General features: G+C 54.0%; 2 protein-coding genes across 7 annotated transcripts in view; one reads left to right on the top strand and one right to left on the bottom strand.

Annotated features, from left to right (window-relative positions):
* Nucleotides 1–23,404, bottom strand: part of ACSF3 (acyl-CoA synthetase family member 3) — a 51,607-nt gene that overhangs the window by 2,676 nt on the left and 25,527 nt on the right. The window contains 1 exon segment of the mRNA XM_063410485.1: nt 16,633–16,759. Coding sequence (XP_063266555.1) covers nt 16,633–16,759 — 127 coding nt within the window.
* Nucleotides 8–13,187, top strand: LOC134557452 (uncharacterized). Of its 6 annotated transcripts, XR_010082050.1 has the most exons (4): nt 90–3,007; nt 3,459–5,781; nt 8,426–9,779; nt 11,321–12,508. XR_010082050.1 is itself a non-coding variant. In XM_063410487.1 (2 exons), exons 1-2 carry the CDS (start codon nt 2,599–2,601, stop codon nt 4,092–4,094), a joined length of 1,035 nt encoding a protein of 344 aa, XP_063266557.1. In that variant the 5' UTR covers nt 89–2,598; the 3' UTR covers nt 4,095–6,241. The 6 variants fall into 6 exon arrangements, 2 of the variants coding, with proteins under 2 accessions (XP_063266557.1, XP_063266556.1); XR_010082052.1 differs by having other exon boundaries at nt 8–3,582; nt 3,908–9,779; nt 11,321–13,187; XR_010082051.1 differs by lacking the exons at nt 8,426–9,779; nt 11,321–12,508 and having other exon boundaries at nt 3,459–4,335; nt 4,514–6,243.

Genomic DNA, 23,404 nt, shown 5'->3' with positions numbered 1-23,404 from the left:
TGGAAAACAAACAGCTCCATCAGAGGTTGCTCCCTTGACCCCCTCTGCCTTTCCTGGCATGTGGATGTGGTGCTGCAAGGGGGAATGGGTTCCCAGGCTTGGATGGGATACTGGGAAGGAGAAGCTGTGGCTGCCCCATCCCTGGAAGTGTCCAAGGCCAGGCTGGACAGGGGTTGGAGCCTCCTGTGATAGTAGAAGGTGGAATGAGATGAGCTTTAAGTTCCTTCCAAACAAAACCATTCTGTGATTTCACAAAAAACAAAAAGGTGGGGAATGATATTGGGAAAATGAGCCTGTCCTGAGCAAGATGTTTCATCCAACCTGTCCTTCCCACAGGTGTGATCCCACAATCAGCCCAGCCCAGGTACCACAGGACGTGCCAGCAGTGATGCAGTTTTCACAGCCCATTTCCAGCTCACCTCTGGAACTGAGGAGTTTGCACGTGGTGCAGCAAAGACCCAGAGATTTACGCTGTCAGGGCAAGGAAACATCAGAATCAGTCCTGAAAATCCAGGCTGTTCCCCAGAAGAGCCGTGTCCCTGCTCAGCTGGCACCTGCCAAAATCCCGAGCAGCTCAGCTCAGCCAAGGAATGATTAATTGTTCCTGTATTTGCCTGCCCCTTGGCACTCCGTGGATGTTGAAGGCTGTCTGGAATATTCTGAAGTTGGGGGAAAGTTTGAAACTGGGGCTCTCTGGGCTGCTTGGAGTGGAAGGAAGTCGTGGCTGCTGCGATGAACCTGGACCCTGTGGCGTGTGACTGACACATGACGGGACAGGGGACATTAATTAAAGGGTGGCACTGGGAGAGCCAGGAGCAGGAGCTGCTTATTCACACAGAGAAGATGGAGAGAGGAGAGAGAATTCAGCCCTGGTTCAGTGGCACACAGTTCCCATGTTGTTCTTTGGGATGTCAGCACAAGAAAACAGCCACATTTGCCTTTCCTCTGCCCTGATGGGGTGAATGATCCTGGGACAGTTCTGCTCCCTGCTCCCCTTCCATCCCTCTGCTTCCCACACGGATCCCTCCATCCCACTGGCAGCACAGCACTGTGAGGGGATATGTCACATTATCATTGTGACTATTGGGAGCTCCTGGGACCAGCTCTGTAATTCTCCCCGTCTCTTCCTTTCCATCTCCTCTCCAGCATCAGGCCTGGCTGTCACTTCCCACGCTGACAGCTCGGAGTGCTCTGGGGGATGCCATCCACTGAGGACAGCCCCGTTAGCCTCTGCCCTGCACCATCTGCTTCCAGCCCAGCACATCAGGCAGCCTGTGCAGCAGCACATCCAGCATTCCCTCTTCCCGAGCCAATGGAGAATTCCCAGATCAGGGAGACCTGTTAAAAGGATGCTGAATTTGCTCCACGACTGTCCCCAGCAGTGCTGAGTGTCACTTCCAAAGTGGTGCTGCCACGGCAAGGACTGTGCCTGTCCTCCCAGGGGTCACAGGTGAGTCCTCCCAGGGGTCACAGGTGAGTCCCTTGCCCCATGAGCCCACCAGCCCTCGTGGGCAGCTGCTGTTTGTGTTCCATCCATCCAGCGGGATGCAGCTCAGAACCACAACCAGCAATCAGCCTGCTGCACCAGAAAGGGAATTCTGGCTGATGTCTCTGACACCCCTCCTCCTCCTGTGCCTGCCTGGGCCACTCCACGCAGCTCTTGTCACCGCACAAAGCTGTGGCAGCAGGACCTTGTGGCACGTGGCTGCCGCCGGAGCTGCCGAGGCCGTGGGATTGTTGCTTCCCTGACAGCAGCCGTCACCGCTACCTTTGGATTTGTTTCAAGATGCTCAGTGGGCATCTGTTCTGCGAAATGTTAAAGGCTCTGCTGAGCTGCATATTGAGCAGGCTCTGCGCCACCGGCGCTGCCCTTTGCTGGAGTTACAGGCAGTTTTAGATATATTTATCCAGTTAAAAGCACAGAATTGCAGACAGGTTTGGGTTGGAAGGACCTTAAAACTCATCTTGTTCCACCCCCTGTCGTGGGCAGGGACACCTTCCACTATCCCAGGCTGCTCCAAGCCCTGTCCAACCTGGTGTTGGACATTTCCAGGGATCCAGGGGCAGCCACAGCTTCTCTGGACAACCTGTTCCTACCTCTCACCACCTTCCCAGAGAGATGCAGAAGGAGATGTGCAATGGAGACCAACATTTCCCAACTCAAACTGCAGAGATTCCTGCCATGAGCTCCTTCAAGTTGCAAAATCCTCATTGCAAAAAGGGCCCTTGGGACTCTGCTGTAGTTTGAGCACCTCTTCACTGCTGAGACCTCATGAGGACCAACAGGAGCTGCTTCCCAGGATGTGGAGAACAAGAGCCCCTTTGCTCCTTGAGCTGGGCTGCAGGATCAAACCCTCACCTGTGTCAACACCCTCACCTACGGGGCAGTTTGTTCCTGGCAAACACAGCACAATTCCCACATCAAAGGTACAACAAACTGTTGACCCAGGGAACACTTTGGCTCGAGAAATGAGACACTGAGTGGCTCTGGGGAGCTCTGAGATAGCTGAAGTGTGCATATAAAAAGACTCCTTAGGTTAATCAGGTGACTTCAGACAGAGGGTGAGGAATGTTCTAGGATCTGCTGGGAAAACAAGGATGGTGCTGGCCTGGCACTGGGGCTCTGCGAGTCCAAGATCTCAACCCCGCACAGAGGTGATGAGGAGAGGTCAGCACCCCAGAGCCACCCCCAGGAGGAGCCACCCCAGGCCACCATCCCTGCTCTGGGGGACAGACGCCACTGGGAGCCTGTTTGGTAACAGGTGTCACCAGCTCGGTGGCAGTGACAGCGCGGCTGCGACGTGCGAGCCGAGATCTGGCACGCGGTGCTGCACAAACTGTCACATGGCACTGGTGGCTCCTGCCAGCCTCCCCAGGCCACATTCTGCACCTGCTCCTTTGTGCTCAGAGCTCCAGAGGGGACACGGCAGGAGCCTCCCAAGTGGCTCAGGGCCACCCCAGGGGACGGCAGGAAGGACAGCGCTGACACCTGAGGATGTGCATTCAGGTTTGAAACCAAACCCCACAGCCCAGTGCCACCAGCAGAGCCTGCTCCAGGAGCATCCTTGCCAGGGGATTTGGCTCTCTGACGTCCCCCCATGCCTGTCACAGCTCCAGCAAACCAAGTGCTGCACAGCAGAAAATACCAAGAAATGGCAAATCTCCCCTTTGAAAGGCAAATGATTTTGCTGATTATTTCAGCCTCCTGCTCTGGAGGCAGTTAATGCTCTAGTCAGGAGCTCCAGGGGCTGCAGGCGCCGGGGATGCTGGGGGGCTCCTCCCTGCCAGCAGCAGGATGTGGTTGGAGCACTTTCAAATATTAATTAGACCTTTTTTGCTGTTAATGAATCACTCCTGATTTTTGCAAACTCTTGGCTTTCAAATGCTCCATGCAGAGCTCAGCCCAGTGCTCCTCAGAGTGGGGATAGGGAACAGGAATATCTCAGCCACTCTTCCAGGTGACACAGACCAGGGACACAGAAAAGCTCCTCTGGGGACAGTCACCACGTGCCACCCACTGGCAGCCAGCAGAGCTCCTTCAGACCACACGGTGCACCTTGCTCTTTTGGGAGCCTTTATGTGGTGGGTTTGGGTTTTTTTTCTTTTATTTTTTTTCTTTTCTTTTCTTTTTTTTTCTTTCTTTTTTTTTTTTTTCTTTTTTTTTTCTTTTTTTTTTTCCCCCCAGACTCCAGGAGGAATCCCCTGCTATCAGCTGTTCTCCTGCCATGATGATCCCTCATTTCCAGAGGGAAGATCCGGAGCAGTGCACTCACCCTCCTGCACTCCTCTGGAATTGCTGCTCACACCATGTAGGGGGGACCAGCGAGCTCCCAGCTGGAACCCCCTGGGAATTTTGCAGGAAGGCACTTGGAATAATCACTCTTTGCCCTTCTCTGGTGCCTTTCAGCAGAGGATCTCCAAGCACACTGATCCAGAGGCTAACCAGGCAGGAAGGGAACAGCTGGCAGGACAGCGGCGGGATGAGAACGGCCCCGGTGGGATGGGGAGGAGCTGCCCCGGTGGGACGAGGAGTGGCCTCACTCCACGGAGCAGTGGGCAGGAGATTCTGGAGCTCTGCTGTACCCTGGCATTAACTCCTACCTGCCTTCCACTTCCCTGAAATCATTGTTGATGCTGCTGGTCCATCAGGCTGAGGCAGAGCTCACCCTCTGGCAGAGACACACCTCGCTGATTAGGATTATGATTTATTTTCCAGGTAGGATTGGTCCAACAGCCCAAAGAGGTGATGAAGAGCCTGAGCCCTGATCCTGATCCTGATCCTCACCACTTGGGAGAGCAGAGCCAAAATCTGGGGGCTCATCCCCCCTTTACCAGGTGAGGATTTTGTGGGAGCAAGTCTCCAATCCCAGCACCCACATCTGGATGGGGACAGCCAGGGGCCCAGCCAGGCCTTGATGGTCCCCCTGACCACTCAGAGGCAGCTGTGGGGTCCCAGCTGGCAGGAAGGTTCTCCTCCATCCTCGTGCTTTCAGCACAGTTTTCCTGCCTGCAGATTAGCTCCAGCAGCAGACCATGGAAATGGAAATGCTCCTTCACAGGCTTTGGAATCCTCCTGCAGCCGCAAGCTCCATGTGCCCATCACATTTCTCATTTTCTTTCAAGTTTCCCTGCTCTTTCCAGGGCAGTTGAGTGTCTCACCACTCTCCTAAACCCATGGGGATGTTTTTTTGCAGGTAGCACAGACACAGTGGGGCTGGGAAGCTGCTGAGTGTGGCACAGCAGGGACATTCCTGTGGTCACTCTGCCTGTCCTCCCATCCCTCTGGGCACAAGCTCCCTGTGCAGCTCCCAAGCCCAATGCTAAAAGAAATGGTTTGTTCCCATTCCCAGAGGCTCCTGTGCTGGAGAAAAGCCACGTGGGGTGGATAAATGATTATAAGGCAAGTGCTAGAGGCTTTTTCTAGGAATTAGATAATCCATCCCCTCTGTGGGATGGGCGGCCAAGCGCTGCCTCTCCGTCACGGACATCCACCTTTCCCTCCCCCCGTGCCATGAAAACTGCATCCACAGATCCCCCATCTGCTCACATACATCACACACTTCACTCCAGTTTATTAGCTGGAATAAATCATAAATATTTCATTATATATCAACGGCGCTCGACTCCGGGAAGGCGCAATCCATCACCCCGCCGTTCCCCGCGACCCGCCGCCGTGCAATAAGCTTTCCAGTCTATTAAACAAGATTGATACACTGTGCCAGGCTGCACTGGGGGGGTTTATTTATGGAGCACTGCCAGAGGGAGGGCACGAATGTGTGGGGCTGCACGGGCAAGTGGGGCTGCTCCTGAGCAGCAAGAGGCAGAGCTCTCCAAGAGTGTCCTGGGAATGTTGCTGGCATTAGAAGAATCATGGAATTATTTAGCTTGGGAAAGGCCCTTAAAAGTGTCTATTCCATCTGTTCCCCAGCACCGCCAAACCCAGCACTAACCCACGTCCCCAAGTGCCACAGCTTCATGGTTTTTAAATCCCTGCAGGGATGGAGGCTCCACCGCTGCCCTGGGCTGGACAGCCTTTTCCATGAGGAAAGCTCCCCCAATATCCAAGGCTGTTAGGGAAGGACATTCACTCTTGTCCTGTTTCTTGTTCCCTAGGAGAAGAGATGGGAGAAGACACTGTGGCAAAGCAGGGCCCAGCTGAAGCAACATCCTGCCTCCAACAAGGACATTCCACACTGTCCCCAGCTCAGGAATTCCACCTCATCCTCCCGAGTGAGACCTCTCTCCAAGCCACATCTCCCTGCAGGACCAGCAGCACCCTCAGTGAGTCTCCTTCTGGTTGAATCCTGGGCCTTGAGTGAGTCACCAATGCCCAGGAGAGGCTTGGGGAGGTGCAGCTCTCGGTGATGCAGAGCTCTGTGGCACTGCTGGGATTGATTGGAGGCATCCCTGCTCCTGAAGGGATTGACGCCGCCTCGGCAGCGGTGATGTATGTGCACAGATCTATTTAATGAAATGCTAAATGATAGGCTAAATAACTGAGCAACTTTAGCTTGATTTATTGCGTGGAAGTGAGGAATGCGTGTCCCTGCTGTCAGCCATCTTGGCTGCCAACAGAGGTCACGAGCTCTAATTGTAGCTAATTAACGTTAATTAGACTTGGGAAAGACGGGGTCTCCTCTCCCCAGTCATCCCCATCCACCCCAGCACTCACATTCCCTGGAACCAGGCTGCATTCCCAGCAGCCCAGGCTTCAGCAGTTCCTGTTAATCCCAATCCAGCTGAAATCATCAGCTCCTGCTTCCCCCACCCTCCCCACCCTGCTCAGACCGTGAGGGTGAGACCTGCCAGGCTCCCAGGGCGCAGCCCCCTGCTCTCTTTGGGTGTGTCACAGCCTCAAAGTGACACTGAGGGGATGCTCGAGTCCCTCTGCCCCCACCAGGTCACCTGGACCAGCAAATGCCTCCCTTGGGCTCACAGGAGGCACTGCCCAAAACCACAGGGGCTGCTCCGTGGCCCGGCTCCCTCTGCGGAGCACGGAGGGTTCGGAGAGCACCACGATCATTAATAAAGCATCAAAGGCTCCTGAGGGGGAGAACCACAAAAACCCGCATGTATATTAATACCACAGCAATTATTCATGGGGAAACCCTCTCCCCAGCAGCTCCCAGGGCTCCCCCTCGCTCCCTGGGTGCAGGACAAAGCCTCTCCCGGTGTCCCTGCCCTGCCCAGCACAGCCCCTGGCACAGGGAGAAGGGCGGGCACTGGATCCAGCTGCTATCCTGGCACGGGCAGCCCTGGCTGGCAGCACAGCTCCAATCTGCTGCCAAAATCCTCCAGCAGGGCCCGGGGCCTGGGAGGAGAGCGGCTCAGCAGCTGCAGCCTGAGATCTGTCCCCGTGCTGGGAAAGGCAGGTGAGCTCGGCGTGCAGCCCCTGCTCTCCAGGCAGGTTCCACCTGCAGCCCACAGTGTGAGGATGTGGAGATGCTGGAGTGAGGCCATGGAGCTGCTCCAGGGCTGGAGCCCTCTGCTCTTGAGCCAGGCTGAGAGAGCTGGGAGTGTTCACTGGAGAAAAAAAAAGGCTCCAGGAAGAGCTCAGAGCCCCTTCTAGGGTCTAAAGGGGCTCCAGGAGAGCTGGAGAGGGACTGGGGACAGGGGCTGGAGGGACAGGACACAGGGAATGGGTTTAAACTGAAAGAGGGTAGGCTTAGATGGGATATCAGGGAGAAATCCTTCCCTGTGAGGGTGGAGAGGCCCTGGTACAGAAAAGCTGTGGCTGCCCCTGGATCCCTGGAAGTGTCCAAGGCCAGGCTGGATGGGATTTAGAGCCACCTGAGCTAGTGGAAGGTGTCCCTGCCCATGGCAGGGGGTGGAATAGATGAGCTTTAAGGTTCTCCCAACCCAAACCATTCTGGGATTCTGTGAAACTCCATCCCAGAGCCTCCTTCAGGCCCAGAGTAGGCTCTGCTTCACCCCCTAGAAATGAAGAGCCCTTCCTGCTGTGGCCTGGAGGATGCTGCTGGGCACAAGAGGGGCCATCCGAAGGCACCGATGCCCTGCGGATGCCACTGCTGCTCCCACGCCTCTCCCACACCAATATCCAAGAGCAATCAGTGGCTGTCAAGCTTTGTGGCACCGAGGCAGAGCAGGATTTGGCCACCCACGTGAAATCTGGAGGTAATTTAATGGCTCCCAGGAAAGGGAATCAATCCACTGGAAGGGAATCGCTGTTTGCTCCCACACCTTGCCACCAACACCGCCGGGAGCGGCGGCAGCAGCAGGTGGATGTGCAGCACCATTTATTTACATAATAAAATTGCCAAGTAGATTTGTAGCTCAGGGCCATCCTCCCCTCTTCCCTGTGCCTGGCTCCCACCAGCTGAAAGGCAGTGAGGGGGGACAGAGCCTCCGAGAGCCCTGGTGGCTGCTGCCAAGAGATGCAGGGATGCAGATGCCTCCAGATTGCTCTGGATTTGGGCAGGGCATGGGAATTGTATCCCAGCTCAAAGCTGCTTTGCAGCCCTTTATATCTGTCCACATGAAGCTGTGTCAGGGGAGGTTTAGGTTGGATATCAGGAAAGGTTCTTCCCCACAGGGAATGGGCACGGCCCCAAGGCTGCCACAGCTCCAGGAGAGTTGGTACAGCGCTCTCAGGCACAGGCTAGGATTGTTGGGATGTCTGGGCAGGGCCAGGATTTGTACTTTGATGATCTTAATATGTCCCTTCCAGCTGAGGATATTCCACCACTGATCTGGGAAAGGCATTGGGTCATCTGCAAGCTGCCTGCTCCCAGGAGAAAGGGTTAAACAATGGACACCCTGCTCTCAAAACTTCACCAGAGACTCCTGGAGCAGCCAGCACGAGGATAAAAGAAAATCAGAAATTAAAAAAAAAAAAAAAAAAGAAAACCCCAGCCTGGAATGAATTCCTGTCATGCTCTCTAACAGGGAACTTTGTATTCCGCAGGCAGCAGCACTGAGCCTGCTGTCAGAGCCACGCTGGGAGAAAGGGCAAAACCCTGCCGAGATGAAAGAATGGGAAGCACTGGAACAGCCTCCCCTGGCATTTACACCTGGAAAAAAAATAAATCACTCAAGGGCATCTCACAAAGAGCTGTGCTAATAAGGCTCTCCTCCCCACGCTGTGTGGCTGCGCCGGCGGAGCGGGACATGGAGCGGTGCCAGGAGTGCTGGCAGCAGCTCAGGTACCACGAGGGGAAAGCAGCAGGTAAGACAAGCCTGATCCAAGCCTGATCCAAGCCTGAAAGCCTGAGCTGAGCTCTGCCCACGCTGCTTCCAGCCAGGGGACAGAGGGACCTCTGGGCAGCCCAGGAGTGCAGGTACCCTTTGTCTCAGCTGATCTACCAGAGATTCCTTCCCCTCACACACGAATTTTCCAAAGGCTCCTCAAATTTACTGCACCTCTCAGGCAGGGTGAGAAGTCAGGGTGATGCCCACTGACCCTCCTGGCTTGTCTGCACATCCTTTTTCCTCCACCATCCAAATTCCCCCTCCACAACCCTGTCCTGGCTCCTGTGAGTGGGCTCCCTCCACCACACAGACCTTTCCCTGCTCCCAGGAGGATTTTTCTCCTTTTCTGAGCACAGGGAAGAAGGCAGGGCAGTGTTCAGGCATTACCCTCTGGTGTCACTGTCCCACAGCCCCATGTCTGCACTCAGGATCCCCCCAGGGTGGGGAAAACACCATCCTCTGCATCCCTTCTCCAACCCATCCCTCTCCATCCCCTGCAAGCCAGACCTCCCAACACATCCCACTGGGCAGCAGCTCTGGCTACCAAATGCAAAATACCAATGTCTGTCCCGTTGTTCTGGGGCCTCAGGGGTTGCTGCAGATGGTCCCTGCTCCTGCCTTGGCCTGGGCTGGCACTGGGCACCCTCACACAGCCTGTGCCAGCCAAGTCCTGGGCATCCAGCCAGGACAGGACAGCACCAAATGGAAACTCAGCCTTGGCAAAGCCTGGCAGTGCCTCAGATCCTGCCTGCCCTTGGCAGAGGTGCTGCTCCTCATTTTTATCTCATTTCTTCAGCTCAGCATGACCAGGAGCCTCTCCAAGCCCTCAGAACTGAAGGACAAGAGCAGATGAACCCTCCCCAGGCTGCAGGTCCTGCTCCAGTGGATAAACCAGGCAAACCTGGAGGGTTTCTACAAACCAGGCACCAAGAGTTGGAGTTCAGTCCTCGCTAGCAGGAACTCCTGGGTGACTGATAGGACACAAGCAGGCTGAGCAGACCCCCCCTGCTCCTCCAGCCTGAATTACTGCAGATGGGTTTGCCCAGAGGACCAGCCAGAAAAGAAAATGGGTAAGTAAAAATGAAAAAAGCTTCTTTTTTTCACATTAGCATTTAAATATTTATGGAAATCCCTGCAGACAATGAGACGAAAAAGAAAACTCCAAGAGTAATAAATAAGTCAATGCTCCAAGGTGTGGCTGCACAGCTGAACATGGCTGGTGGAGCTCTGAAGAGTGTGGTAACAAAAAACAATAATGGTAATAACAAAAATATTAAAGCAGATCTCTCTGCTCCCTGCAGCCACTGAGGGGTGATGAAACCTTAGCAAAAGGCAGAATCACCTCTTCTTTTCCATGCAGTGACCTGGGGCCTGGCCTTGGACACTCCCAGGTCTTCTCTGGGCACCTGTGCCCACCTCCCCACCCTCCCAGGGAAGGATTCCTTCCCAAATCCCTGAAATGGGATGGAATTAAATATGATGGGATGGGAAGAATGATTCCCAGCAGTCAGGGGCTCGTTCCAGGCTCTCCCTCCAGGCTGTAGCAGAGCTTGAGGGGTAAGAGCAGACACAGAACAAGGGGGAAGAGGCTGGATTTGGGAGCTGCAGGTGCCTGCTGTTCCCACCGACTCTCAGCTGGGGAGCAGTTGCTCCACGCCTCTGGAAATGAGCCTCAGTGCAGCAGAGGTTCTCAAAGAAGGAAAGGTTGGCATCCAAGATGTTTGATACGACGAGAGCAGAGCTTTAGAGAGTAAACAAATTCTGTGCCAAAAGCTGCTCTCATTTACAGCTACAAAAATCCCAAGTCACTCTGAACTGCTGAAAACATCAGTTTCACCAGCAGTCAGGGAAACAGAATGAAACAGAATCACAGAATCAGGGAATCACGGAATGTTCTGGGTTGGAAGGGACCTTAAAGCTCGTCCTGTTCCACCCCTCCCATGTCCTGGTGACCCCAAGGCTTCCAGTTGTCAGGCAAACCTGGAAACACTGAATCCTCAAGGAGAGGGAATAAATACTCAAGCAGGAGGCAGAAAAAGGGAATTCTCTCTCCAAAGTGTTCAAAGTGTGTGTGTAAGGAGCCTCTGGGGAGATAAAGGCTGATATTCCAGAAAACATTCCATCTTTATGTTTTTAATTTTAGAAACACTTCTCAAATTAGGGCTGGGTGGAAAGGGGAGCCCAGCACATGCCTGCTCTGGTTTATGCTCCTGCCCCTTCCCACAGCGGCTTGTTTGGGGTCCACCTGGCATTTTTGGGGGTGTCCTTTCCTGGCATTTGTGGGAAGGGGGGTCCCAGCTCTGAGCTGCTCCCAAAGGCAGCAGCTGAGCGCTGCCATCCTGCCCCACCCGTGAGCTGATCCCTGCCAGACTCCAAAAGCTCCTCCAGGCAGGAGCCCCCGCTCCCCCCGGTGGCATCACACCGGTAACTCACATAATTTCAGCACATTACAATTAAGGAATCATTTCTTTAAAAATAGAATTTGCATTAGCTGGATTTGTGAGTAGGAAAGCCACTGCAAACAAACAGAAAACCTGCAGATTAAGATGCTAATTAGATGCATTTCTATTTATAATCTGCCTTGATCAGCCTCAAGTATTTTCTCTTTCAGGTGTCTGTGCTCCACCCACGGATGTGAGCAATTCCCCTGGCAGGGAAACACCTGCTGGTCCCTGGGGACAGCCAAGCACCGAGAAAAGCCTGTGCCAGAGGGATGAGGGTGCATCCTGCTCCTTCTCCTCAGGGAGCAGCCCCAGAGGAGGGAAGAGTTGTGCCTGGCCAAGGATGACCTGCCCAGGACCTTTCCTACAAACACCCCATTCCTCTGTGCTGGGAGATTGCAGGAAGTTTTGCCTTTCCCAGCAGAAGGGGGAATAATGGAATTGGCTGGAAAAGATCTTTAAGATCATCAAGTGCAACCATCAGCCCTGCACCACCACCATGGTCACCACTGACCGTGTCCCCAAGTGTCACATCCCTGTTTTTTGAACACTTTCAGGGATGGGGACTCCACCACTGCCTTTTCCATGCAGAAATTCTCCCCCATATCCAACCTAAACCTTCTCTAAGGCCATTTCTCCTCATCCTGTCCCTTATTTCCCTCCTTGGCTGTCCCCTCCTGTCAGGAGCTGTGCAGAGCCACAAGGTCCCTCCTGAGCCTCCTTTTCTCCAGGCTGAGCCCCTTCCCAGCTCCCTCAGCCTCTCCTGTCCTCCAGTCGTGATGGGGGCTGGACTTGATGGCCTTGAAAGGTCCTTCCCCACCCAAACTATTCCATGATTCTATGGAATCTCCGAGAGCCAGGCTGGGAATGGCAAAGATCCACAGCTGGTGTCAGCTGTGGAGTGGAGAGCTCTGTCTGAAAATGAGAGACACTCTGAGTGTCTGCTGAGGCTGAAACCAGTCAGAGCCACTGGGATCATTCCCTGGACTGGGAGTCACGGCTGCAGCAAGAGCAGATTCCATTTTTGGAGCAAGCTGGGAATTCAGTGCTGAGTGGGATGCTCCCAGCTAAGCCAGGGCTTGTCCTTGGTGCTGGGATTTGTAATCAGAGTGCAAAAACAACTTCTTTTTGTTTTGTTCTTGTGCTTGTTGTTGGGGTTTTTTTTGTTTTGCTTTGTTTTCCCTGGAGTTTCTTCTTGCACTGCAAAACATCCAGAAGGAATAAAAAGACACCAGCTCCACTCTGTTCTGCCTCTAAAGCCTTAACAACAGGATATGAGAATTGTTTTGGGCCACAGGATTTACTATTAATGGGGTTCAGGGGCACTTGTGACCTGTGCAAAAGAGTCCAGCAAAAATTCACTGATAAACCAAGATTTAACAATGTGGAAAACAGCTCCAAGGGTGTGGGGGTTTTTTAAATGCAGCTCAAAGAAAGAAATTTAAAAGATATGAGTCATCATTCCAAAATGTGCATCAAACAAGTTAAATAACTCTTACTTTCTTAACGACATATTAATCAAAGTGCATTGATTCTTGAATCAGATTCTCCTCCCAACAAGCTCTCTATCTTCTCCATCCTGATGCATGCATTAAGAGAGTTTTATTCTGACAGATACAATATAGCAATCAATAAAATCTTATTATATGGAGCAGAGATACATGGATTTGTTGCAGGATTTATGCACTACTTTCAAACCCGGTGCTATTTCATGTCTCAGCTTTAACCTGTAATTGAAAATAAATCTCCCTGAATACACCAGATTCTAATTTTCTGGATGTATGGGCAAATGTGAATGGAAGCTGCCCTTCCCTCGGGGAGCAGGCTGCTCTCGGGTCGTGTCGCTGGACTGGCAGATTCCTCTGGAGAAACCCCTGTGCAGGCAGGGAAACGGGAAAGGGGCAGTGCCTGGGCACCACGCTGGGCACCCACCACGCTCCCAAACCCTCCTCGTGCTTCCAAAGCCCCTTGGTGCTCCCTGGGCAGGGATAACACGATGGGACAGTGCCAGAGCCTGGCCTGGGTGGGCACGGCAAGGCTGGGATGGAGGGAGGGATGGAGGGATGGATGGAGGGATGGATGGAGGGAGGGAGGGATGGATGGAGGGAGGGATGGATGGAGGGATGGAGGGAGGGATGGAGGGATGGATGGAGGGATGGATGGAGGGAGGGAGGGATGGATGGAGGGAGGGATGGATGGAGGGAGGGATGGAGGGATGGATGGAGGGATGGATGGAGGGAGAGAGGGATGGATGGAGGGAGGGATGGATGGAGGGAGGGATGGATGGAGGGAGGGATGGATGGAGGGAGGGATGGAGGGATGATCACAGAAGCTGCTGTTTCTGTGATGTTTCTCTGCTGCTTTCCTCCAGTTCCCAAGGTTTGATTTTGCTCATAGGATCATGCAATGGTTCGGGTTGGAGGGGACCTTAAAGACCACCCAGTGCCACTCCCACACCTCCCACTGTCCCAGGTTGTTCCAAAACCCATCCAACCCAGCCTTGGGCACTGCCAGGGATCCAGAGGCAGCCAGAGCTTCTCTGGGCACCCTGTGCTAGGGCCTCATCCTAAAAATTGTCTTCCTGGCCTCTTCTCTCCTCTCCTGCCCTCTCAGCACCACGTGAGTGTCTGGAGGTGCCTCTCACCTGGCAGGGCCTGGCACAGCTGGGGAGGCTCAGCAGGGACAGCAGCCAGATGCCCACGGGCGTTTTTCCTTTGGGCTGGGCTCGGCCTCCGAGGGCTCGGTGCCACTTGGATGTATGACAGCAGGTGGAAACCCAGCAGTCTCCCTGGAAATGGCTAGAGGGGACTTTGATCTAAGCAGCTCTGTCAACAGCGTTAATACAATAAAAATAATCAAATTCACTCAGATGGAAATGAGAGATGGAGGGATCGGCAGACAGCAGCACAAATCCCAGGGAATAAAGAGGATGGGAGCAACAGCACATCCCTTCTGCACCACCAGGAGTTCAGAGGCTTCTCAGAAGAGACACAACCTTGAATTCATCAAAGTCACTGTTTTTCCCCCTTTTTTTGGATAGGGCTTGGAGCAACCTGGGATAGTGGAAGGTGTCCCTGCCCATGGCAGGGATGAGCTTTGAGGTCTCTTCCCATCCAAACCATTCCATAATTCTGTGAAACCCCAGCCCTGAGGGAGTTGCTCACCACCTGCAGCCTGTAGGTGACTGGTGGGGACACCCACAAGGGTCAGCAGTGAGCAGAGGGCTGGCACAGAGTCGGGAATGCCATTGCCGGGGTTTTGGGAACACCACGTGCTGGCATCCAGCCTCGCCTCTAAAACACTCACCTGGATGACCTGGAAGTGGCAGGTACAGGGAATTACAGCCTGGCAGTGGCCAGGATTCACCTCTGTCGGATCCTACCAGTATGGTTTTGGCTCCAGGGTAACCAATTTGTGCTTAATGGGGATAATTCACCCTCCAGATCCAGTCCCTGTGACAGGACACAACCCCTTTCATTCCCTCAAGGGCTTTTTACCACCGCAGGACATTTGCCACCTCTGAGTGGTCTCCAGAGGCTGCTGATGAGGCTGGGGCAGGCAGGGTGAGGACGGGGCCACAGGATTGCTCCTGGCACTGCTGGATAAATGAGGCTTGGGAAAAACCCAGTCCCACTGACCTGATATCCAGGAGAGACAGAGCAGGAGACAGGAGGGGAAAGGAAGGTGAGGAAGGCAGAGTGGGGGTAGGGATGGGGAAGGGAGTTCAGGCCTCTTGCTGGAAGGAAAGGGGACATCAGGGACATCACCTGGCTGCTGAGGGGGTTCTCCAAGCACCCCTTGACCCACCCTGAACCCCCCACTCCTGTCACTGCTCCCCTCCCTTGTTCCCAGCTCTGAGCTTTGCTCAGCTGGCGAAAGGGTTAAGTTTAATTTATACTGATTTCTATTTAATATCATTCTCTCCCCGTAGGAGCCGGCAGCTGTGAGCTGATTGTAGTCCCTCATTATGCAGTCTGTATCACTAATGGCCTGTGACAAAGGCATGCCATCTTCCCGGCCTTACCCCCGAGAGCCAATTAAACACACATACTCCCTTCCTGTTTGCGGCGCATTACAATGAAATTAAACTGAATTTCAAAATCATTTTCTCCTAAAGACATCTCTTTGCAATAATTAATGCACGCTATTCCTTTGCAGCTGAAATATTCATCAGGAGTGTTGACTAAAAAATTTTTTAAAGCTGATTGCCCTGCACCCCACGTGAGGGCTGGTGATGCTCCGGTCCCAGCCCGCGGTCCCCGCCTGGCTTGGGGACTCGTGGTGACACGGCTGCCAGAGTGAGCTGTGCTTCGGGAGAACAATTAGAATAAATCACAGCTTCTTCAGGAACCGTCAATAAATCAGGTTACACAGAAGGCATCAGAAATCCAGCCTGACTGCTGCCACCACAGCACTGCTAGCACACAGTAAAGAGGGGAATGGGGAAATCAGAGCTGTGGATCCCATGGAATCAGAGAATCCCAGAATCGCTGAGGTTGGAAAAGACCTCCAAGGTCATCAAGTCCAGCCTGTGACTGATCCCCACCTTGTCACCCATCCCAGAGCACTGAGTGCTTCCTTGGACACCTCCAGGGATGGGGACTCCAGAACCTCCCTGGGCAGCCCCTGCCAATGAACAATCCTTTCCAATAAGAAATTCCTCCTGATGTCCAACCTGAGCCTCCCTGGCACAGCTTGAGGCCATTTCCTCAAATCACTGGTGACCTGCAAGTGGAGCCCCAACCCCTGCTGGCCGCACCCTCCTCTCAGGGGGTTGCAGTTGGTAGTTAATGATTCTGTGACACAGTCCCTGTGTAAATTGAGCCAAGTCCCACCTGTCTGCAGAGCTGAATTCCCAGGAAAACATCAAGCAGTGGCATTTCATGCTTAGCAGCAAAGCACCCCAAACACCCCCATTAGTTGGTGACTCAGTGCAGGCAAAGCAGCAAAGCCCCTTCCCGAGGCGGCCTTTGGAAGCACACCCAGCCCCAGTTCCAGCCCCTCTCCAGCCCTGCACACAGAGCTGCTGTGCCCCTGTGCCCCGTGCCCGGTGCCAGCTGTGGTCCCCCCTGTGCCCGGTGCCATTGGCTGTCCCCCCGTGCCCGGTGCCAGCTGCCGTCCCCCTGTACCCGGTGCCAGCTGCTTTGCCCCCGTACCCAGTGCCAGCTGCAGTCCCCCCGTGCCCGGTGCCAGCTGCAGTCCCCCCGTGCCCGGTGCCAGCTGCAGTCCCCCCGTGCCCAGTTCCAGCTGTGGTCCCCCCGTGCCCAGTTCCAGCTGCCATCCCCCTGTACCCGGTGCCAGCTGCTGCCCCCTGTGCCCGGTGCCAGCTGCAGTCCCCCTGTGCCCAGTGTCATTGTCTGTCCCCCCATGCCCGGTTCCAGCTGCAGTTCCCCCGTGCCCAGTGCCATTGTCTGTCCCCCCGTGCCCGGTGCCAGCTGCAGTCCCCCGTGCCCGGTGCCAGCTGCGGGTGCCCTGCCCGTACCTGTTCGGAACCATCCGTCGGGCGTGAAGGCGTCCGCCGTCTCCTTGGGTCTGTTCCAGTACTCGCGGAACACCGAGGGGCCCCTCACCAGCAGCTCCCCCTCCTGTCCCTCCAGGCCCGGGGTCACCTAGGACAGGCACACAGTGAGTGCGTCCCCCCTGTGCCACGCGCGCAGGGTGACACGCAGGGTGACACGCAGGGTGACACGCAGGAGCCATGGCTCCTCCAGCCTCTGCCAAGCTCCACCACACCCTGCCCACCTGCAGGACCTCTCTCCTCGGGTGGAAAGGCTCGTCCAGGTGCTTTTGATATTCCAAAGCAGTGGAAACAAGCACCTGTGCTATATGGAAACAAGGATTGGCATCCTGGAGCTGCGGGCCAGGGCGAGGCCTTCCAGCTGCTGGGGGAGAGGTCACACATGCAAACGTGCAGGAAAGGGATGGTCCTTTCTGACCCCTTCCAGGGATCCAGGGGCAGCCACAGCTTCTCTGGGCAACCTGTGAATTTCAGGTTCACCCTCACAGCCAGGAATCCCCTCCCAATATCCCATTTAAACCCATTCTCTGTCAGTTTGAATCCATGACTCAGGTGTGCTGGGATGGAAGGGTGCTGCCTCCATGGAGAGCTGCTCAGTAACTGGAATTCCAAGCCACTTTCCCAGTCACTTTGTACTTGAGCTGCTGCAATGGCCAGGCTGCATCTGGGACCCTGGAAATCAGCAGTGCCAGAAACAGGGCCACGAGGGAAAGCTGTAATAGCAGTGCTGGAGAGCCAGGCAGTCCCAGGGCAGGGCAGGCTCTCTGCAGCCTCTGGTGGAAACAAAGCTTTCCTAATGGAAAACGCTTAGAAAACTGCTTCTAAGGCATCATTTTAAAGTATTTTCTTCCTGATGTCCTGTCCTGGAGGATGGGGTGACAAGGGGAGCCCTGCACACACAGCCCAGGCTTCTTCCAGAGCCCTGGCTGGGGATGAATTCCCTGCCTGGAAGATGCTGCAGGAAAGAAAAGTCATTAATGCCAATGAGGAATTTGCTGAGTGATGGCAAGGTGGGGATGGTGCTGAGTGAGTTCTCCCCACAGATCTGGAAGATGGAGCTGAAGTCCAGACTATCCATGAGAGAAACCTGAGCTCTGGAGGGGCTGGAGGAAAACTCCACACCAGCAGCAGCAGCAAAGGGCACAAGGGATCCAAAAAAGGGCACAAAGAGGCACAAAAAAGGGCACAATGGGCACAAAGGGCACAAGAAGCACAAAGCCTCCGTGGACAAGCGTGGCAGGGACATGGTGGGTGACACAGAGGGACCAGGAGGGTTGGTTTCAGGGCTCTTAGAGGCTGTGTGGAGTTTTATGATGCAGCTCTTTCTTCTCACTCCTTTTCCTGCTGGCCCAGCTGTGGCATCACAAAACAAGCAGCTTCCCTGAGCAGTGTCCTGGTGTTCAGGCTCCTTCCCACTCCCCAAAAGGGCTGGGGAGGGGATGGCAGAGTTAAGAACCTGCAAACAATTCCCTGAACTTCACCTACACACCCTGCCAGGCTCTGGCATCTTCTCAACAGCACTGAACACCAGAAGAGCTGTAAATCTGTCTGCTACAAACTCCTCCAGCCCCATCCTGCCCAGGACTCCACAGTGCCAGGTACCTGCACAGCCCCAGGGATCAATCCTGCCCAGTGTTTACCTGCACAGTGCCATGTCTGGTGTGAATCAAGCCTTGAACCCGCTCCAAATTTCTTGTCGTATCAACTCAAAGTTTGGCAGCGGCTCAACCCACATCTTATCTCGAGCAGAGCCCCTTGGCAGCAGGCACCTCCCTGTTGTGTAATTTAATGATGTTAGGGCTGGCTTGCAAACAGTAAAACAGAGAGGCCGTGACGTTATCTTAATAGGATTTTGCTTGCTGCACTCGGAATGTCACCGGCGCTGCTCCCCAGCGTGGCACAGGGGCGCAAACCGCCCCGGCGCCGGCTCCCCAACAGCAGCAATTAAAATTCAAGGTTCACGGCGTTTATCTCCTCAGCCCCTCGTGTCTGATCCCTCTGCAATCCCAGGTACAGCACGCTGGCTGGCTCTGGCAGCAGGGATGGCAGCACACGGCTGGGGTGGTTGTTTTCCTTCTCTGTCTGATCCCAGTGACTCCCGCTGTTCCCGCACGGTTCGGCAGCACGAGCAGCTGCTGGAGGCATTGCTGAGTGCACGGACCTGCCCCTCTCCCAGTGCCCCCTCCACATTTTAATGCATTCCAGCAAGTTTAACACCCAGGCACAGCGTGGCCCTGAAGGTTGTTTGAGAGCTCCCTGCTCTAAACCCAGTCGAGCTGGACCAGCCGGCTCACGAGATAAGATTCCATTTTCCACGCATGGAAATAAAAGGTTGTAATAAATCCTTTGAAGGCCTAAATCTGGGTGATTAGAAAATGCATATTTTCCCCTTCCCCGTTCCCATTTTACTTCTTTATTAGGAGGGCGGTTTGTAAAGAGCTGGGAATCCCTGCCTGGCACTGGGCCCTGGGATTTGCTCAGAGTGGCCGCTTGTTTTCCTGCGGTCTCTGCCCGGCTCCTCCGGGAGCTGCGGCAAGGAAGGAGCTGCTAATGGGCTCTAACACAGTTAGGGAAGGCTCGGAGCAGCGTGTCCTTCTCTGGGAAGCAGGGAAGGCACGGCGGATTCCTAAGCAGAAACATGTGGGAGACACAGAGGGGAAGCTGGAGGTGAGGTGTGAGGAGGTGGGAGCACTTTCTTGGGCTGGGGATTGGTAGCAAGACAGACTTCTAGGAGAAAACCCAAACACCTTCAGGTTGCAGTCAGATTTTAGAGAGATCCACTCAAACTCCACCAGATGCCTCCTTCCCCCCTCACTCCCCAAATGCTCACAGAGTCATGGAAGTGTCTGGGTTGGAAGGACTTCAAAGTTTATCCAGTCCCACCCCCTGCCATGGCAGGGACACCTTCCACTGTCCCAGGCTGCTCCAAGCCCTGTCCAGCCCGGCCTTGGGCACTCCCAGGGATCCAGGGGCAGCCACAGCTGCTCTGGGCACCTGTGCCAGGGCCTGCCCACCCTCCCAGGGAAGGATTTCTCCCTGATATCCCATCTAAGCCTGCCCTCTTTCAGTTTAAAGCCATTCCCTGTGTCCTGTCCCTCCATCCCTTGTCCCCAGTCCCTCTCCAGCTCTCTTGGAGCCCCTTTAGGCCCTGCAAGGGGCTCTGAGCTCTCCCTGGAGCCTTCTCCTGCACAGGGACCTGCAGCTGGTTTTGCTGAACTTCCTTCCTGGGTGAGCACCAAAGGCTGTGGATCAGAGCATCCTCTCTTAGCAGGGACCTCAAAAGGGACCTCGTAACTCCATGAAGCCAAAGCATTTTGACTTGTGGGGAGGAAAGAAATGCTCTTGCAGCCCTGCCTCCTCCCTGCTGTGCTGCTCAGCTTGGAAGCGCTTGGCTTTTTTCCCCACCTCGTAAATAAATGATTACTGTGATCAAAATAATTAAGCAACTGAGCCCTTAAGTGACTAATAGAAGACAATAATTTATGCATGTGAGGTTTGTGGAAGTGACGGAGCCCTTTTACCTCTTCTGCCAGAGAAGTAACTTTTTCCTGGTGTTTGTTGGGCTTTCTTTAACATTCCAGAGCACAGGAAATGATACAACAGAGCCCAAAGGACTGATCCAGCTCTGTCCTGCACCCCAAGTCAGGCTGTGGAGCACAGACACCCTGCCAGGCTCCCCACTCTTCTGCTGGACCTTAACTGCCACCAGCACCTCCAGACACCTCCCTGTCCCCTCAATCCCTCCTTCAAGGCTTTGGTGCCCCAGAATCCCAGGATCACTGGAAAAGGGCTTCAGGATCACTGAGTCAAAGCTATGCCCAATCCCCACCTTGTCCCCAGCCCCGAGCACTGAGTGCCACGTCCTAGGTGTTCCTAGGACACCTCCAGGGATGGGCACTCCAAACCTCCCCAGGCAGCCCCTGCCCATGAACAACTCTTTCCATGCAGAAATTCCTGCTGGTGCCCACCCTGAGCCTCCCCTGGCGTAGCCTGAGGCTGTTCCCTCTCCTCCTGTCCCTGTTCCTGGGAGCACAGCCTGACCCCCCGGCTGTCCCCTCCTGTCAGGAGCTGTGTAGAGCCACAAGGTCCCTCCTGACCCTCCTTTTCTCCAGGCTGAACACAGCATCCAACAGCTGAGCCCCCACTGACCTGGAGAGAGCAGGGCAGCTCCAGGCTTGGCCCAGACTCTGCTTTTCCAGATCCCACCACATCCAGGCCAGGTGGGAGGTGAGGACACCTTCTCCTGAAGGAAGCTGGAGATAATAACCTGCTTGCCAGTGCCTTAAATCACCAACTCCCAGGGCCACGCTGGAATGGATGTCCTAGGGCTGGGAGGTTTGTTAGAGCATTACAGAATTCCCAGGCAACGTGAACTTTCCTGCACATTCCTAATTAAAAATTCCCTGCTAAGTTGCCTGTTTTTGTAAAGGCGTTATCGTTCCTCGGCGCTCCGTGTCCTGCAGCATCCACACAAGCCTGGCAGGAGGCAATTCAGACACAGAACAATTTTCCTCCTGCTGGAAAAAGGCAGATTTCTACTCCTCGGGGACACAGCACAGAGAGAGTAAGGAAAAAATAAAACCCCAACCTAAAAACCCCAAGCTCAGGCTGTAATCTGCGAGTCCACATTTCACATCTGTTTTTGCAATGTTAACTTTTACAAAAGGGCTGGGAATAACACAATCCATTTACTTTTCATTTTGGAGAGTTATAAATTTAAAAGCAAGGCTGGTGCACAGTGGAGCTGGAACACTGAAACTTATTTTCAAACAACCCAACCCTCTACTTACAGCAAACATTGCTCCACTGAAAACAAAAGTGATTGTCTATATTTTTAGGCAATACTGATTTTTTAAGTTACCAGCCCGATCAGGTCCAGATGATCCCAAAAGCATGACAGAAAACAAGCCAAGTTTGGGAAAGGTCAGTCCTCCCCGCAGTTATTCCATGGACACAAAACTTCTTGATCTATATTAACACCAGAAATTAAAAGTGTAACGCTATTGCAGAGATGCCAACAGCTCTCCACGCTGCTGTTCTCATCCCTCTCGCTTGCAGCTTCCCAGGATAATGAACGAGGAGAGATGTCAGCACTCCTCAGCTTCCTCAGCTCCTTCAGCTCCCTCAGCTCCCTCAGTCTCCTCCTGGGGAAGGCTCCTGACGATCCCGGGCTCGGGCAGGCAGAGCACCAGGCAAGGACTCGATCAGTGCCCATCCTGGGTTTGGTTTCCCTCAGCCTCCCCAGAAGGGCACTTTGGGAGGCTGTGATGAGCTGTGCCTGCACACACACGGCCCCACAGCCTCGAGCTGCTCCCTGTGCTGAGCCATCCCCTGCTCCCCTGGCTGCAGGAACCCTGGGACAGAGGAGTTCTCTTCCTTCAGCCTCTGCTTCAGCACCTCCCCACCACGCCCAGGGCTCCTCCACTAACACCCAAATCTGCTACAAAGAGGAATATTCTAGTGGGAGGTGTCCATGAACAAGATAAGCTTCATCCTCCCAACCCAAACCAGTCTGGGGTGATATGGAAGAATAAAACAACAATAAAGAGATTAATAAAGATCCTGAGGGTGCTGTGACATAGGTGAGCTCAAAGGAAACACCTGTGGAAAGAGGGTTCCTCTTGAGAGATGGATTCAACTTCCATGTGCAAGGAAATATTCTCCTGGAACTGAGGCTGTCCCTGTGAGAAGAGTTTTCAGCTGAGAAGCAAGGGGACATGATGCTACTGCAACCTCTGCCTCCACTTTTACTACCAGGAAGAAATAAAACAGAGCTATGGCCACAAATTAAAAAAAAAAATAAAAAATCAGAGGGCAGACAGAAAGAAGGAAGGAGACATAAATACATCTGAGAATGGAATCAATGCCCAAGATGAGTAAGAAACTGCATGTGATCAATGAGAAGCAGCTAAAATGTTTATACAGGAACAAAAGCAGCCTGGGCTGTTTCAAGTGGAGACTCTTGAATTACTTGGGCAGGACACAAAACAGGATCTTGAAGAGATGAGAGAAATATGGCAAATAAAAGTGATAACTGGAACATATACAAGTGCAGTGTCCAGCACTGCAAGGGCTTTGGAAGGAGGTTTTGGAAGAAGCTGAGGCAAATGGAAAATGGGAATAAATGCAGAGTGTTTTTATCAAAGGTGGATTGTGCCAGAAATCCTGAGGGTTGGGGCTGCAGATAGAAGAGAAGCTGCAGATCTAATCCAGACCACCTTCAACAACACACTCCCCACAGTGCCTGATGGAAGAGATGATGGAGCTGAGGAAAAGCTCCTCATGGGAGATGGAATGGGGATGTTGGAGGTGAAGTTCACCACTGAGGTACCAATACATGAGAATGGGATGGAGCAGGGACAAGAAAAGCGGTGAAAAACTGGAGGAGAGCTGTTCTAGAAGTGCAGGAGCATGGAGGACAAAGAATGAGCTGGTCTGGGCCGAGGTCTGAATGGGACAGGAAAGGAACAATCCAAGAGTTCCTCTGGTTGTTCCTCAGGGACAGCCTGGGCCAGGTGATCACATCCTGCCCATACCTGGCCATTGCAGGGATGCCAGGCACGGGGGGCACACGCCCATCTCTGCCTCTGGAGCAGAGCCAGCCGCAGCCTCCCCACCTCTTACGGGATACCTGGAGAGGAGAATCCCACAGGGATACACGTGCCAAGCACCCAGAGCCTCCCCAGCCACAGGCAGCAGCCACGGGGGTGCCCAGTCCTGCAAGACAACCCTGGCA

The sequence above is a fragment of the Prinia subflava genome, chromosome 13, assembly GCF_021018805.1.
Source record: "Prinia subflava isolate CZ2003 ecotype Zambia chromosome 13, Cam_Psub_1.2, whole genome shotgun sequence".
In the NCBI taxonomy this organism is placed as follows: domain Eukaryota; kingdom Metazoa; phylum Chordata; class Aves; order Passeriformes; family Cisticolidae; genus Prinia; species Prinia subflava.
The sequence above is the reverse complement of the archived record's forward strand: the minus strand, read 5'-3'. Positions and strand labels throughout refer to the sequence as shown.